Consider the following 15,561-nt stretch of genomic DNA (forward strand, 5'->3'; position numbering starts at 1 on the left):
CAGATGACAATACGCCAATTAGCACAAATGGTAAGTTCCGACAGTGCCTACAAGTGTGCCTACTGGCCGCTAAATGGCAATACTGGTTTCATATGTATACACTTGGTAAATATAAAAAAATGGTAATTTTAAATAAAAGCCTAATATGGGGATGCATTTAGCCGCTGGTAAGGGTATTTATTTTCAGTTTCTAAGGTTGATTTGTACTGCCCATTGATAAGGTTTGTTGTTGAGAGTTTCTGGGAAGTTATATTGATCGTTGCTAAGGGTGGTTATAGATTGTTGTTAAGAGTTGTTATGATCCGTTGATAGAGGATGTTATTAACCGCTGCTGAGGATTGTTCTTGAATGTTGGTAAAGGTTCTTAGTGAATATTACAAAGGATTGTTATTCATATGGTAGTTGCTGCCTAGTTGTATTGATTATAGTTTAGAGTGGTTATTATTGATTTAGTGTAAAATTTGACAACTGTCCCCGCCTAAAATTTTGTTGCTGGCTCATCTCAATGAAACTACTCCAGATTGTAGTGCTAGCAGCCCCTTTTTTAATTCTGTAAACAGGGTGCACCTAGTATAACGGATTTTCCCAACTGCTAACTTTCAATTGTACGTAACTCCTACATAGTTATCCAATTTCGCTTTTTATGAGGGTTTTCAAAAGGTCTCTTACCAATGTTTACAATCAAAATAAATTTTATATAATAAAAAATGATTTCACCTTTATTTTTTAAATAAATTATAAAAAAGCATAAATTTTTATCTTAAAAAAATATCAAAATACAAAAATGGGATGGGAAGTATTAGTTAAGTTGTAAGGGGTCGTAAGAGCGCGGGTGCCTCGCGCCAACTAGGCGCAGCGCTACCAGACGTGCTGTAATGTCTTAGTGGTTCTTTTACTTGACAAAATTTATTTTTCTATAATACTTTTAACCTCAAAAAGACAATAATACCGTCATTGGTGAAAACCTTAAAACTCGGTTCGATTCTGTAAATACTAAGCTGAGCATACGAAAATTCCATTCTCTTTTACCCTTTCTAGAATGGACTCTGATTTTGAAAAAATATTCGCCATCTACACACAGGACATTTTCTTGCACAGGAAGATCGCAAAAAGATTACAAAGAGAACAGTAAAATTAACATTAAATTCAATTTAAAAATAATCATTTTTGTAAGTATCATTGTGAGAGGCGAGCGAACTTATACAAAAAAAAACTTCAAAGCGTGAGAAGCAAGCGGACTCACATGAGAAAGCACCCCGAAATGTGAAAAGCAAGGAGAATCACAAAAAAAGCATTTCGAAATGTAACAGGCGAGGAGAACCATATACCACAATCGTTCATTATTTTATTATTAACTATCCTTTTCCTACAATAAAATCGGTTTGAAAATTTCATTCATAAGATATCCAACTTATTCTCCAGCTGCATAAAAGTGAAAATAAAATAAAATGTTAGTTACAGGTAAACATAAAAATCATTTTGATCAAGCATTATAATCACTGAGACACTACAACGCGCCTGGTAGGACGGTGACTATATAGTTGGCGTAGGGCATCCGCGCTCTTATGATCTCCTACAACTTAGCCAATAGGTTCTATGCCATTTTCTGATATGAATTTTGAAAACGATTTTATGATAGAAAAAACTAAATATTATGAAAATAATCAACGATGAAAATAATCAACATTTCCAGATGCGTTTTCGTGTTATTCTCCTTGCATTTTACAACTTAAAGTTTTTCTTTAAGTGACTCTACTTGTCTTCTACATTTAGAAATGCTTTTAAATGTGTGTTCTCTTTGCTTCTTAAGTTTTGGGGTTGCTTTTTGGTGTGACTCCCTTTGCCTCACAAAGTGGTTAAAAAAATTAATGGTATTTTTAGATGCCCGGCACAGTCTTTTCCCAATAGAATCGAGTTTTAAGGTTCTCGCCAGTGGCGGTATAATTTGCCGTGGATATGAAAAATATTTTAAAAAAATAATTGTTATCAAGTATTAGAGGCACTAACACAGTACAGTATGCCGACCAGCGCTGCAATTAGTTGGTATTGGATACCCGCGCTCTTACGACCCTATTCAACGCAAGCAATAATTGCTATCCCATTTTTATTTTGGGATATTTTGCAAGAGAAAAAATCTAAATTTTTCCTAGCTTAGTTAAAAAATATATAAAATTTCGCATTTGAAGTAAAGCTAAAAAATTTGTTGAAAAATACAAAATTGAGGTGAAATAATTTTTTGATTTTATAATGATTATTTTTATTGTAAATCTCGTTAAAAGAACTTTCCAAAAACCTAACAAAAAAGTGAAATTGGATAAATGTATTAGTAGTTATGTATAGTTGAAATTTAGAGGTCAGCGTGAATCGTCTAAAATTCAGGTCCCTGTATCTTGACAACCCATAATACAAGTTGCACAACCTTTACAGAATTTAAAGAAGTCCAATAGCACTATAATCTGGCGGAGTATCAATAAAATAAGTGACAAAAAATTGTTATGCGCAGACGTTGCTGAGAGCTGTTATTGTCTGTTTTTATGGGATAATATCAGCCGTTAATAACAGTTGTTATTGACCATTGCTAATAATTGTCCTTGACCACTGATAAGGGTTTTTAATTACAATTACTAGAAAGTTATATTGACCGTTGCTAAGGGTTGTTATTACATTTTCATCCTAATGAGAAGGTATTGGTTTTATGTAAAATTTCACTTTGTCGGTTTTCATCAAATCTCCACATTTTGAGACTCACTGAGTCAGAAAAAACGATTTTTACGAAGGTGTTTGTCTGTCTGTAGTCTGTATTCTGTAGGCACGATAACTTTCGAAAAATTGATCAAGATTTCAAAATTCTATCTACGGTTATTCATAGTACTCAGAAACTCCAACAATTTATTCTTATGACTTTTTCCTATAAAAAAAATTATCAGAGTTAGAGAATTTTCAAAATCCAAAAAAATAAACTAAAATTAATATTTTAAGCCAAACAACGCATGCTATGAAAAAAGTCAAGAAACTGAAAGGTCGATTTTTAAAAGCCCTACAAGATTACTATAACAACTTTTTTAAAATGGCCGAAAAGTTTAAAATCAAAATTTGATCGTACCAAAAATGGTTGAAACCACATTTTTTCAAGATTTTAAAATTCTATGCACGGCTATTCATAGTACTCAGAAACTCAACCAATTTATCAGCATAATTTTTTTCTACAAAAAGATATCATAACAAATTTTCTAATTTGGTCGAAAAGTTGTACATTTGAAATTTGATTTTACCAAAAATAATGAAAAATCCAAAAATTCCATTTTTTGGTCAAACTATGCAAGATACGAAAAAAATGAATAAGCTAAAATTTCGCGCCCTGGAAAGACCTACTAATTTGTAATAAATCACTTCGCGATAGGATGCGTAGTTTTTCTTCTTAGTCGTAAAAAACAACATTAAAAATATAAAAATTAAAAACTTTTTGGACTAAGAACACAAGCTACGAAAAAAATTAGACAAGACTTGTTTTTCAAAAAAAGAGCTATAATTTTTGATAGGACACGTAGTTTTTGCTTTAGTCTTAAAAAATAACATTCAAAATAAAAATATTAAATTTTTTTGGAAGAACGAATTTAGAACGAACAAAAATTAACAGACAAAAGTTGTTCGCCTAAAAAGATCTATACATTTATTATTAATCACTTTTTCATAGGACGAGTACATTTTATTTCAATCGTAGAAAATAAGATTAAAAATAAAAAAATTAAATTTTTGGGAAAAGGACAGAACAGACGAAAGAGGACAAAGGATCTTATATAGGACCCTATATAGGTTCCTGTATTAGACCATATGCAGATGCACAATAGTTTTTCTTTATTAGTAAAAACCGAGGTTAAAAATATAAAAAATTATAAAAGCAAGGAAATAAGAATTAGTATGATTCAATTTTGATGCATATTATGAATTGTAATGATATACATTTATTGAAATGATACATGTTTCAGAGCAGGTTAGAATACAATTTAAAGTAAAATAAGAAACAAATACAAAAATAATCATGATAAATACAATTTGCTTTTTATTTTGCAATTTTTTAATAAGTAATCCCAGGCAGAGTTACATAAAAAATGTATCATAATTGATATAAAAGTGTTGCGTATAATGTAGAAAAGTTTACACGTTGGACAAAATCGAGTGCGAAGCACAAGATACGTGATGACAATGTGTTCGTTAAAGCCGAAAGAGCTTTAACAAAAGAGAGTTCACAATCACAAAATTAAAGTTGTCGGTCCATTGCCCTTTGATTTTAAAAGGTCTGTGCACAAATGCAGGAGAAATGCAAAGACCGAGCGCGGAGTGCGATAGCCATCAGTCGCGTGCCGTAGGCGCGCTGAAATTCTCGAGCTAAGCTTATTTAACAAAAAGAATTCACAATCACAAAATTACACTGGTGGATGTTTTAACTATTAATTTTAAAAGATTCGCGCAAGAATATGCGAAAACAGAAAGATCGAGCGCGAAGCGCGAGATAAATACATCTTCGAGCGCGAAGCGCGAGATTCAACAGTCTCTCGCCCTAGGCGCGCTCAAACAAAGAGTTGTCATTGCCAGTTTATAACGTGTTGTTATAGACGGTTTGTAAGGATTGTTATTGTGCGTTACCAGGGGATGTTATTAGCCGTCGGTAAGGGTTGTAATGAGACCGTTGCTAGTGGTTCGCCTTGTCTGTTCCTAGATAGTTATATTTATAATTGCTAAAGATTGTTATTTTTCGTTTATAGAAAATGTTATTGTCCGTTGCTAAGCAAGGCTATTGCCCGTTGATAGGGAGTTAAACAGATCGTTTCTAGGAAATGCTATTGAGTGTTGCTAAGAATTCATGTTTACCGTTGCTAAAGGTTGCTATTGTTCCTTGATATGAAATGGTATTGATAGTTCCTGAGAGTTTGTTATTGGCCGTTTGTAGTGGATTTTACTGGCTTTGCTAAGGATTAATATTTAACGTTGCTAAACGTTGTTATTGTTTTTTGCTAGAAAGTTGCATTGATCGTTGCTAGGAAGCTGTATTGATAGTTTCTATGGTATTTTATTCAACATTGTTACGAGATGAGATGGGCCTTACCTAAAGGTTGTTATTGACCGTTGCTAGCGGGTATGAGAGGGGAAGTGATATGGGTATAAGGGGGGGGGGGGGTTTGAACGACCGAATCGACATATTATTAGGCCACGAAATCCTTTTTTGCAGTCGCGTGGCACATGCTTTGACAAATTTATTTTTTAAATAAATTTTAAAATGACTAATCCCAACTTACAGATTTCATCCAATTATTAAAACATCAAAATACTACTAGAATTTGTATTAATTCTACAACGGATTCTTTTTTGAGCCAAGCAAGAACAACCTTATTATATTCATAAATTTCTAGTCTACAATATGTTAAGTAAAAAAGCTACTTACACACTACGATAAGCTTCTTTGCTACAGTTACAGTGGAGAATGATGGTGCGTCGGCGGTGACCTCGCAGCTGAAGTTGCCACTCAAAGTGAAGCTGACGTTCCGGATCACCACTTGACTCTCATTGGAGGTAGTAGGCTGAAAAGTAAGAATTCAAAGACGAGTAATTGAGAAACTGTTCGTACTCGAATGCTTCCAGAGCTCGGCTAAAAGATCTTGAACAGAGACTGGGAAAATCGGAAAGAAATAAAGTAAACAGTGAGCTCAACCGATCTGTTCTTTCTTCGTTTCATTTAATTCAAACTGAATATCTCGGAATATCATACTTGTGTAACCATTCACGGTTCGTATGTCAGCGCGATTTTCAAATTTACACCAAAAGGACTCCCGGGACCCACTATCAGATTTCCTAACTAGAAAATCAATATAAGAGAAGCCAACGAGAAGCAGATAGGCACACAGTGGGGATTCTGTAAATACAGCTTTAAAGAGAAAAGCGAGTTCTGAGCTAGGAAAAGAAAATCGCTCTTTTGAAAAAAATGCATTGCCTTTCTTTTACGTTCAAATCTAAGGTAATTGAGTGGATTTTAATTAAGTATGCGCGGTTGAAGAAAACAGTTTATTTAAAGTATCGCTAGGCATTGCATCTCGTTTTGAGGATCTTAATGCTCATTTTAATATTCATGAAAGCCGCTAAAGCCGTGAAAGGAAACAGGAAAATGTAGTTGGAAAAGTAGAAATTACTTCAGAAAAAGAAAAAAAGCCTCTCTAGAATTAGTGGACTTGTTTTCATTTTAATTGAAAACATCCGGTTCGATTTTCTTCTTGGTTTTATTCTTGGGAAACCTGAAAGTCGTTTGAATACAGATTATGTTGAAAACTTGATTTACATCTGTATTATCTTTGAAAAATGAATTTTTGTTTTAATTTAATTAATCTGGACTAGAAAAATGATCAAATAACTAAAAAAATTCTAAATTATTATGATTCTAACGTTAAGTCTCACTAGAAATTCAAGGACAACTTACTAGATTCAATATTTGTCAATGCCGTAGTATTATGAAACATTTCACTATGCACCAGATTACTAAAAAAGCAGAATATGTAAGAAAATTTTTAATTTTTTAAAAGGAAATAACGTTTTATCAAATTCTAAATAATTACAGAAATATTCTTAATAAGTTAGAGTAGTCTACAAAACTCGAGATTCTTCAAGAATACATTAAACACTTTTATAAAACCTTTCACTTACTTTAGTATAATTTTTCAATGACCATATTAATATTTGAAAGCTTCAACGATTTAAACTAATCCCGAACAATCTAACATTCCAGAACTTTTTACAAATTTTAGTAATAAAAAACGTATAATAAAATTCTAAACGAGTCTAGAAAATTGAAGAATATTCAAAAGAATTTGTAAAGAGTCTTTTAAATGATGTAATGTTCTTGTATTTTTAATACCCGCAATGTGGAAAGATATCGAAACAGATTTTTCTGTCTGATTTCGATTTTTTTGAAAATGTGCAAAAAAGTAAGTTTTTTTATCTTGATTATGCAAACATTTTAAAAAGTTAAATTTTTTGTGAACAAAATGTTTTCCTCATATAGGAAAGTGTGGCTTTTTGGATTCTAGAGTGCTTTTAAGATTCTAGAACGTTTCCAACACCACTAATTTGTTTAGTAATCTTTTACGACGCAAAATGACACTAGTAGTAAAAGTGCATTCTGTCGACCAATATTGTGGACTTCGTTCATCGTCACTACACGTAATCGCCCATTTTTTATATCTGCAAACGGTAGTCAAACAAGGATTTTGCATGCATGTGTAAGGAAAAACGTCTTATTTTTTGTATATTTTTCAAAAATTCTAAATTGAGCAAAGTCTTTTTTTAATTTGTGATTTATTATTATTGTTCATTAGCAAAAACTTTGTATAAAAAAATCATTTTCACTTTTGAACCAATAGATATGATAACTAGAGAAGTGAGGGGAAAGAGCGGGTGTAAAGAAAGGGTAGGAATAGGCGTATATAGGATAGTATTAGGAGGGGGCAAGGAAAATAGGGTAGGGGAAGGGGAAGTAGGTTGTGGAAAATGGAGGGGATGATGAGATATGGTCGGTTAGGATAGGAACTGATACGTACCTTTAAAATAATATCAAGATTTTTCAAGTTTTGTTATTATTTTAAAAGTTATTGACTTTCGAAAAAATTGTAATTTGCCTGTTTTTTGCAATATATGTTTGTAAACTTAACATTTGGTCTCCAACTTGGGCTTATTAGACGCCTAATTTTATTAGCCTTTGTTCTGTTACAGGAACACTATTATAAAATTAAAACATTTTAGCAATCTAATCCTACGTTTTTGGGTCTCAAATTAAAAAATTAGTCAACTTTCTATCTGTTTCAAATTAGAATTTTGTTGAATTTGGAGGGGAAAATCCTCATAATGCTTATGAATGTTAACCGTAGTTAGAAGTTGCTACCGATCCATGCGAATCACTCGGTTATCGCTAAAATACCAGCTGGGCATGGAGTGGACGATGAAGGCTAGGTGAATTTGCACATCGTTTATTTGGCCTTTGAAACAACAGGCAAACATTTCAGTTTCATTCGATGTACTAAAGCTGCGTATTGTACGTGTGCGAAAATAATAATGCGACAAGTGGATATATATACACAATATACGAAATCGGTCGGCGATTACTCGCAGTCAAGTGGATTGCTCCAATGAATGACTGCTGTTGACAATGACGACGGTATTCGTTTCGTTTCGTTTTGCCGACGAACGAGCACAATAATAATTCGCAACATTTACGAATGCCAGCAACAATTCAGTGATTGCAGTTTTAATTCATTTCTGCCTCCCCATCGCGAGCGTAGGTCACAAAATGTAACTGAAAAAGATTGTATCCCAGGCGTATTTACCAAATTGAGTTTACATTTATATAAAATCAAGAATAATTAATATTTTACGATATGAGTAAAAGAATGCGCACTAGTTGTACAGACAATGGTTTCTAGTCAAAATGTCTAATTAAATTTTTTTATTAAGTTCGAACCTGAAAAGCAATAGTTCGAAAGCAAATCATCAACAAATTAGACAGTTTTTACGTTATGAATAGCCAAGCTTCTCATTTTTACACGTATTTTTATTTAAAAATTTGTTCAATAGTTGAAAGAAATCTCTATTATCATCACAGCTAGTTACTATTGATCAGTGTAAATGTCATTCCAAAATCTATGAAAATAGAAATTAAAACAATCGATCAAGTTGACTCTTCAAGTAATAAAAAACACTTAACATCCTTTCGGACAAGGTGGAAAATAAATTGAAAATTTTTTTAAATTACATTTTTCAGAGAAAAAATCTTCTCACTACGCTGCACTCGGAATCAAACCACAGAACTTCCAAATTGCCAGTCGGATGCTTTCTCATTAGGCTATTAGAGAGATCGAGAGAAATATCCTTTTTCAGAAATTAGCGCTATCTAAAGCTAGGTGTTAAATTTATGAGACGAGTAATTAAAGAAATCTGCATTATTATCAGAGCTAGTTACTATCGATCAGTGTATATGCCATTCCATAATCTGTGAAAATAAAAATTAAAACTATCAAGCAAGTTAACTCTTCAAATAATAAAAAACACTTAGCGTCATTTCTGACTAGATGAAAAATAAATCTAAATTTTTTTTAGATTCAAATTTTCTGAAAAATTTGCTCATTATTTAAAATTGTCCTTCTCGAAGATGTTTTGTTAGATGTGGCTATTTCCCTTAAATTTTGTAGATCAGACCTTTTGAAACAAAACTTTTGTATCCGAGAACTTGATAGATTCACGATTTTGTATATTGATTATTACTTCCGCGATTTAGAAGAACACCGTTAACTGCAAATTGAACGAAGCTGAGAAAATCGTTAAAAGCTGCTCAAATCTTTATCGCGTGTATTGCGATTTCTAATAAAATTTATAGATTTTTGTTGTTTTTGGCTAATTTGTATATGATCTTTTCATTTCTGCAAAAAAATATTTAAAAAGGTTGATTAACTATTCAAAATGTTATGGCTCTATTTCTATTACGGACCTCATAAACAGACCTGTCGTAATTCATATAATTCCATAAATATTTAAGCAAAGTAATCGACATTAAAAAGAATAACACCACAGAAGATTTTTCCAGTCAAATATTGTTAAGGAATTACTTCAAAATATGAGTAGGATGCGTCTTTTGTCAGAGAAAGTGTTCGTATTTATTTTAAGGGTTGTTTTAGTATCTGGGGTCTTCTAAGATTTTCTGGGTTGGAAAATATCTTCAAAATCAATTTGGAAATCATTTCCTAGCAGGAAAAGTTGTCAACATTATCTACGGGGTTGTTTTAACATTTTCAAATGTTTGCAGTAAAAAAATTAACATTTTATGGCAATAACAACGACAAGATGTTATTTTTCAACTATTGGGTTATAAAATAACTTCAAAATCAATACAGGAAGCGACCCATACTAGGAAAATTGTTAAAATAATTGAAATTAATACACAAATTATTCACTGTAAGGTTTGTTAAACATTCTTATAACATTCAAGCAAGGAAATTGATATTTCCAAAAAATTAAAACCATGTAAGATTTTTTGATTAAAATATTAGGGTCATCTGAAAATGTCCTAAAAATTATTTTAAGGGTTTGAACAACCCTTTAAAATTCGACCAAGGAAGTCAACATTTCCCAACAAGCAAATTCAAAGGAGATTTTTATAGTAAAGAATTAGGGTGGAAAATCTCTTTACAATGTATTTTTAGAAGGTTATTTTAATACCACTTAAGATAAGTTAAAACACCTTTGCTAGTAAAAAACTTCTTGCAATTATTTTAAAGTCATTTACATGGCTCATATATTAATAAACAAAATTTCTATGGTCTCAGTTTTTCAGAAATGTCGATTTCCTTGATTGAATGTAAGAAGTCTTGAAAATACCTTTAAAATAAATGCAAACCCTTTTACTAGTAGGGAGAGATGCTAAAATAAACCTTTAAATTGATTTTAAAACTCTTTATGGTAGAGTACGCTGCCTGCACTTGTTTTAAAGTTATTTATTAACCCAATAGCCTAATTAATAAGTCTTTTGAATTTTTGTTTTCCGGGAAATGTCGCTTTTCTTGATTTAATGTCTAACGAAATTCAAAAGGATAATTCAAAGAAATCCAAATTCTTTATTAGACAGAGGAGGCATCCTGCTTGAATCATGATGGGGTGATCAACCAAACCTTAAAATGAATTTAAACACTTTCCTTAATGGGTGATGTTTCTCGAATTTATTGTGATGTAATATCCGACCTAAAACGTGTATAAAATTAATATTACACGTTTTTTTTTAATCTCAAGTTTTATTCGCCAATTCTTATGGGAAGTTATGACAACCCCATAAAAATCCTGTATACAAAAAATTTCAAGTCTGTGTAGTTTGCGGGGTAAAAAAAATTTCAGTACAACTTAGGTCTGATCTATAAAATATAAGGTATCTAGCTAAATATAACAAATACTTTTAGAAAGAAATAACATTTTGATAATAGAGACATTTTTCTATTGAAATACATTTCAAAATAGGAAGCTTGGCCATTGATTCGGAATTTCTCAAAATAAATAATTCGACATTCAAAATCAATTACCTTCAAGTATTTGATCAAATTTATTTTTTGAAACGGAATGCATTCTGGGATGAATCCCATTTGAATATGAATAGCAAAATCGATCTGAAACCAATTTGCAGGAAACTGTTCTTATAAAACAAAGTGTTTCACTTGTTCTCGTAAAATGATATTTTGAATACACGGATATGAAAGAGAGCGAATGTTTCTCGTATTTCTCATGGAAAAGCAATCAGAGAATGTGGATAGAATAAATGACTTCACGTTATGCCACCCGCGGTATATCAAATTCGATACATTGATGGAAAACACATGATTAAACGGGTTAACTGTCCAATTACACGAAGGTTTTCGGTTCAGAGAACATGAAAAATTGCAATTTCAGAATTTGTGTGAAAAACATACTTGATTTATTAAAGTTTCCTCGTGCACATTCACCGCGCTTCAGTTTGAATTTGCCCCTCTGCATGGTTTTCTATGACTACAATAAAAATGAACAGCTTCAGAAAAGAAAAATATCCTTTCTTTTTCAAATTGTTATCACCTACGATCTACACAGTTTCGACATTTGCATTGGTACTAAATGGATTCAATGCAAGCCGAGGTGCGAAAGTATTGGAATCGATTAAATTTTACGACCTCGAGTTTTAACGGAAATCACATGTTTCCGTACTCCTAGAACTAGAAGCCAAAAAAGTAATATTTCCTTTTCGCTTCGCTGAACTGACTTCTTGTTTTTATAACTTTGACATTTTTCATATTTTTAGTTTTTTACTTCTGTCAGAGGGTGCCCTTTTTAACGACTTTATTTGATATGAAGCATGTGAAACTTCTTCCAGAGTAACCGCTTTTATCGAGGAAAAAAGATCCCGGGTTTTTCCTGGTTCACAAAAATTGTCTACGGCCGTTGAGATTAAAAAATTCTATCCTTAAAAACTTAAAAATTTATCATTTCAAGTGATCAAAAATAAACTGCAAATTGAAGAACACAAAGTGAAACTATTTAAAATTTAATTTTAAAAATTAAAGCTTAAAATTAAAAAAATTAAATTCCATTTCTTTTAACCCTCTTCCACTCACTAAAAATGCTAAAAAAATGCTTTCAAATCTATAAAAATTTTGTAAATAAAAAAATGTCCTCTTTCGATTCATAATTTGAAAACAAAAAATTAGAAACCAAACTTTACTCCCTTTCAACCCTATAAAAATCGTTAAAATGAATAAATTTCCATCTTACAATTCAAAAATGTTTATTAAGCTGGATGGGTGGAAACCCATCCAGCTTAATAAAAATGGTCAAAATAAAAAATGTTGTTCTTCAAATTCAGAAAGAAATTAATTGAAAATATAACATTTTTCCGTTTAATTAAAAAAAATGTTAGAAAATAAAACATAGCCTTTTCCAATTAAGAATGTAAACAACTAACATAAATTTAATCTCGTACAACTCAATAAAAATGATAAAAAAGGCCTCTTCCAACTCTTAAAAAAATAAAATCCAAAATTGCCTCCTTTCCATTTCAATAGAAATATCTCTTTAAAAAATTATCCTCCTTCCAATTCATAGAATATTGAAAACTAAAATTTCTACTTTCCAACTCGACCAGTTTTATAAATATAAGATTTCCTTCTGAAAATTCAACAAAAATTTAAAAAAAATTTATCCTTTTAAAATCAATAAAAATATTAAAGTTACGAAATTATCCAGCCACTAACTCATTAAATAAGTAAAAAATAAGAAAGTTTCTCCTTCGACTAAAAAAAAATTGAACATTTAAATCCAACAATTTTACTAAAAAATAAGTTTTTTCCAAATGGTACAATTAAAATTGCAAGGCTTAAATATTAAATTTAGCACCCTGAAATTTTAACTATCCAAGGCTTGCTCTTTCAACCAATTTAGTTTCATAATGTATGGTTTTGATTATCTCGTTTCTAAATGCTTATTTTGAATAAATAGTCAAATAATCTTAATAATTAAAAAATCACAAATTAAAAGGGTTCAAAATGGATCATTTTAGACTAAAAAAATTAAGGTTTTAAATTGAAGCAGTTCAGTTTTCAAAGTTAAAACCTATAAATTACTTCATTTTTAACAGAATGTAAATCATCTTATAAAATCAATTATTGTTCAATTTTTAATACTCGAACTACAGTTCAGTTTTAAAAATCATCAATTTATTTATATTTACAGCTGATCAACTGAAAACGGTTTTTATAAACAATAATTAAAATTATTTTAATTTCTGAAGTCTTCAAGACTGCATTTCCCGGAAAATGGAAAGTTGAAAATATTGATCCTCAAATGGATGAAAAAACTACTTTGCACAATGTAGGAGGTTTTTAAAAGTAGTTAAAAATCAATAATTATTTCACATTACTTTTCTCATTCACCTTACTGATTCTCGGTTAGAGAAGTTTTAAATCCTAATCACGAAATTCAAGTGTGAAAATTTTTAGTGAATGCAAGAAATTTTATTCGACCTTCAGGTGATCCTCCGTGATTTTTCTAGAGAAACTTTCCTTTCTTTTATTCGTTCACGAGATTAATAGACGATTCCTAATGACAAGGAGCTTACTTTGTGGCAATTATTTATCTTGCTAATGTGTGGGTTGAGTCAAGCAAAATGTATTATTTTTCTCCTTTTCGATGGCATTACTTTCTTAGTTAATAAGAATAATCAAAAAAATATTACTGAATTTGTGGAAATGTTATGGTCAGCTATCGGGATTTATAATAGGAAGGTGCTATTTGTTTTCAGTTATCTAAAAATTACGTTTTGGAAACATATTTATTTCATCTTTAGATTTTTTTGAACAGAGACCAAAAATTAGGATTTGATCAAATATTGAACATTTTAATCAGATCCTCCGGGAAGACGATGTACAAAAAAAAGCTCGGCTCACTTTGAGCTATCGAGGTACTTAGCTCTATTTAATCGTGAAAAGAACAGGCATAAATTAGTAATCGCTTTTGACAAAAAATTACCCAACATGGATTTTCACTGATTTCTAAATCAAAATGGACCGTAATCTTCTGCAGAAAAATGACTTAGACCAAACAAATTAGTTGAGGCCAATAAAACGTATTTCCAAAATTTGGAATCTACGCTCTTATTTCCCGCGACCCTTAAAATATCTTTTGAACTGACTCAAATTTTTTCCTAAAATTTCGTAAAAGAATGCAAAATAAGTTTTATCAATTTTCTAGATTCTTTAGTAGTACATATCCGAAATCTTCCAAAATATCTTCAAATTTCCTCAAGCATTTTTGAAAAATTATATTTATGTAACCCTAAAACCAAACTGACATTCTATCCTAAAATCTAATTTAAGCTCAAATTTACGTGTTAAAAGATTTTTTAGAAATAAACAGTTATTTAAAATCTTATTTTTAATCATAAAATATATTTGCTCTCCAAGCTGTTAAGACTCTACAAATTCCTGGACAACTCGTCAATCTTTTTAAACACCGTGAAAGCTTTCAAAGTTCTTAAAATACTTAAAAATACCACAAAATACTATACTTTCTTTTGAAATTCGAAGAATCCCTCAAATATTATGACATCCCTTGAAACACGCAAAAATCTTTAGAACTCTCTTAGAAGTTCCCTGAAATTTAATGTAGTTCCTAACGGTCTCGAGACCGTTAATTATTCAAAGTTAATTAATTTCTATAATCCGCTGACATTCACTAAAATATTTTGAATACCATTTTGTATCGTGTATATTATTTAAAAATTCTTTGAAATTTCTGAAAATAATTCAAAAACTTTGAAAAGCACCTACAAATTTTGGAATATCGTTAAATTACTTCGAATTAAAAAAAAATTTTATTCTCTTTAAAATCGTGTACAATCTTTTGAAAATTAATAAAATCCTTTAAATCTGATGAAATCAGTAATCACATAAAAGCGAGTACAATCCTACAAAACAAGTTAAATCTGTAAACTCTTTCAGTATTCTTTCAAAAATAACGAAATCCAATTAAAATCGTTTGAAATACACTAAACGCTTGAAAATATTTGAAATCTTAAAAATTCGTTGAAATCTACTGAGAACTATTAAAAATACTTTAATTCTGTTAAAATTCTGGGATGAGATCATTTTGCTGAAAAATCCAGAATTTTGAAAAATACCAGAGGTGTACATAATTACAGAAATAGAAGAGCTTCAAAAAATAATACTGCCAAAATTGTGTTTTTAACAAAATCGGAATATGTATTCCGAAAGTGAAAGTTAACGAAATTGGAAAAATGCTGAAATTTAAAATCATCAATATTATTAAATTCCTGAAATTGTATAATTACCGAAATTTTAAGTTGCCAAAAATGTCGAAAAACTCCACAAGGGTCCCCAAATGGATCTTTTCGATCCCAAACTGATTTCAATTGTGGGTCCGGATGCAATAAGGGCACATAAAATTTTTTCGTGCGAAAACGAAGTCCCCTGGAGGCTTTAGAAAAAATTTTCGAATTTT

At 30.7% G+C, this 15,561-nt stretch overlaps 1 protein-coding gene across 2 annotated transcripts in view; it reads right to left on the reverse strand.

Annotated features, from left to right (window-relative positions):
* The window catches only part of LOC117171815, a 432,578-nt gene that overhangs the window by 139,507 nt on the left and 277,510 nt on the right, over positions 1-15,561 (reverse strand). For both annotated transcript variants that reach the window (XM_033359445.1, XM_033359444.1), the window contains exon 3: positions 5,441-5,576. In XM_033359445.1, coding sequence (XP_033215336.1) covers positions 5,441-5,576 — 136 coding nt within the window. The remainder of the gene's footprint in view (positions 1-5,440; positions 5,577-15,561) is intronic.

Source organism: Belonocnema kinseyi, chromosome 4, assembly GCF_010883055.1.
Source record: "Belonocnema kinseyi isolate 2016_QV_RU_SX_M_011 chromosome 4, B_treatae_v1, whole genome shotgun sequence".
Taxonomy (NCBI): Eukaryota; Metazoa; Arthropoda; class Insecta; order Hymenoptera; family Cynipidae; genus Belonocnema; species Belonocnema kinseyi.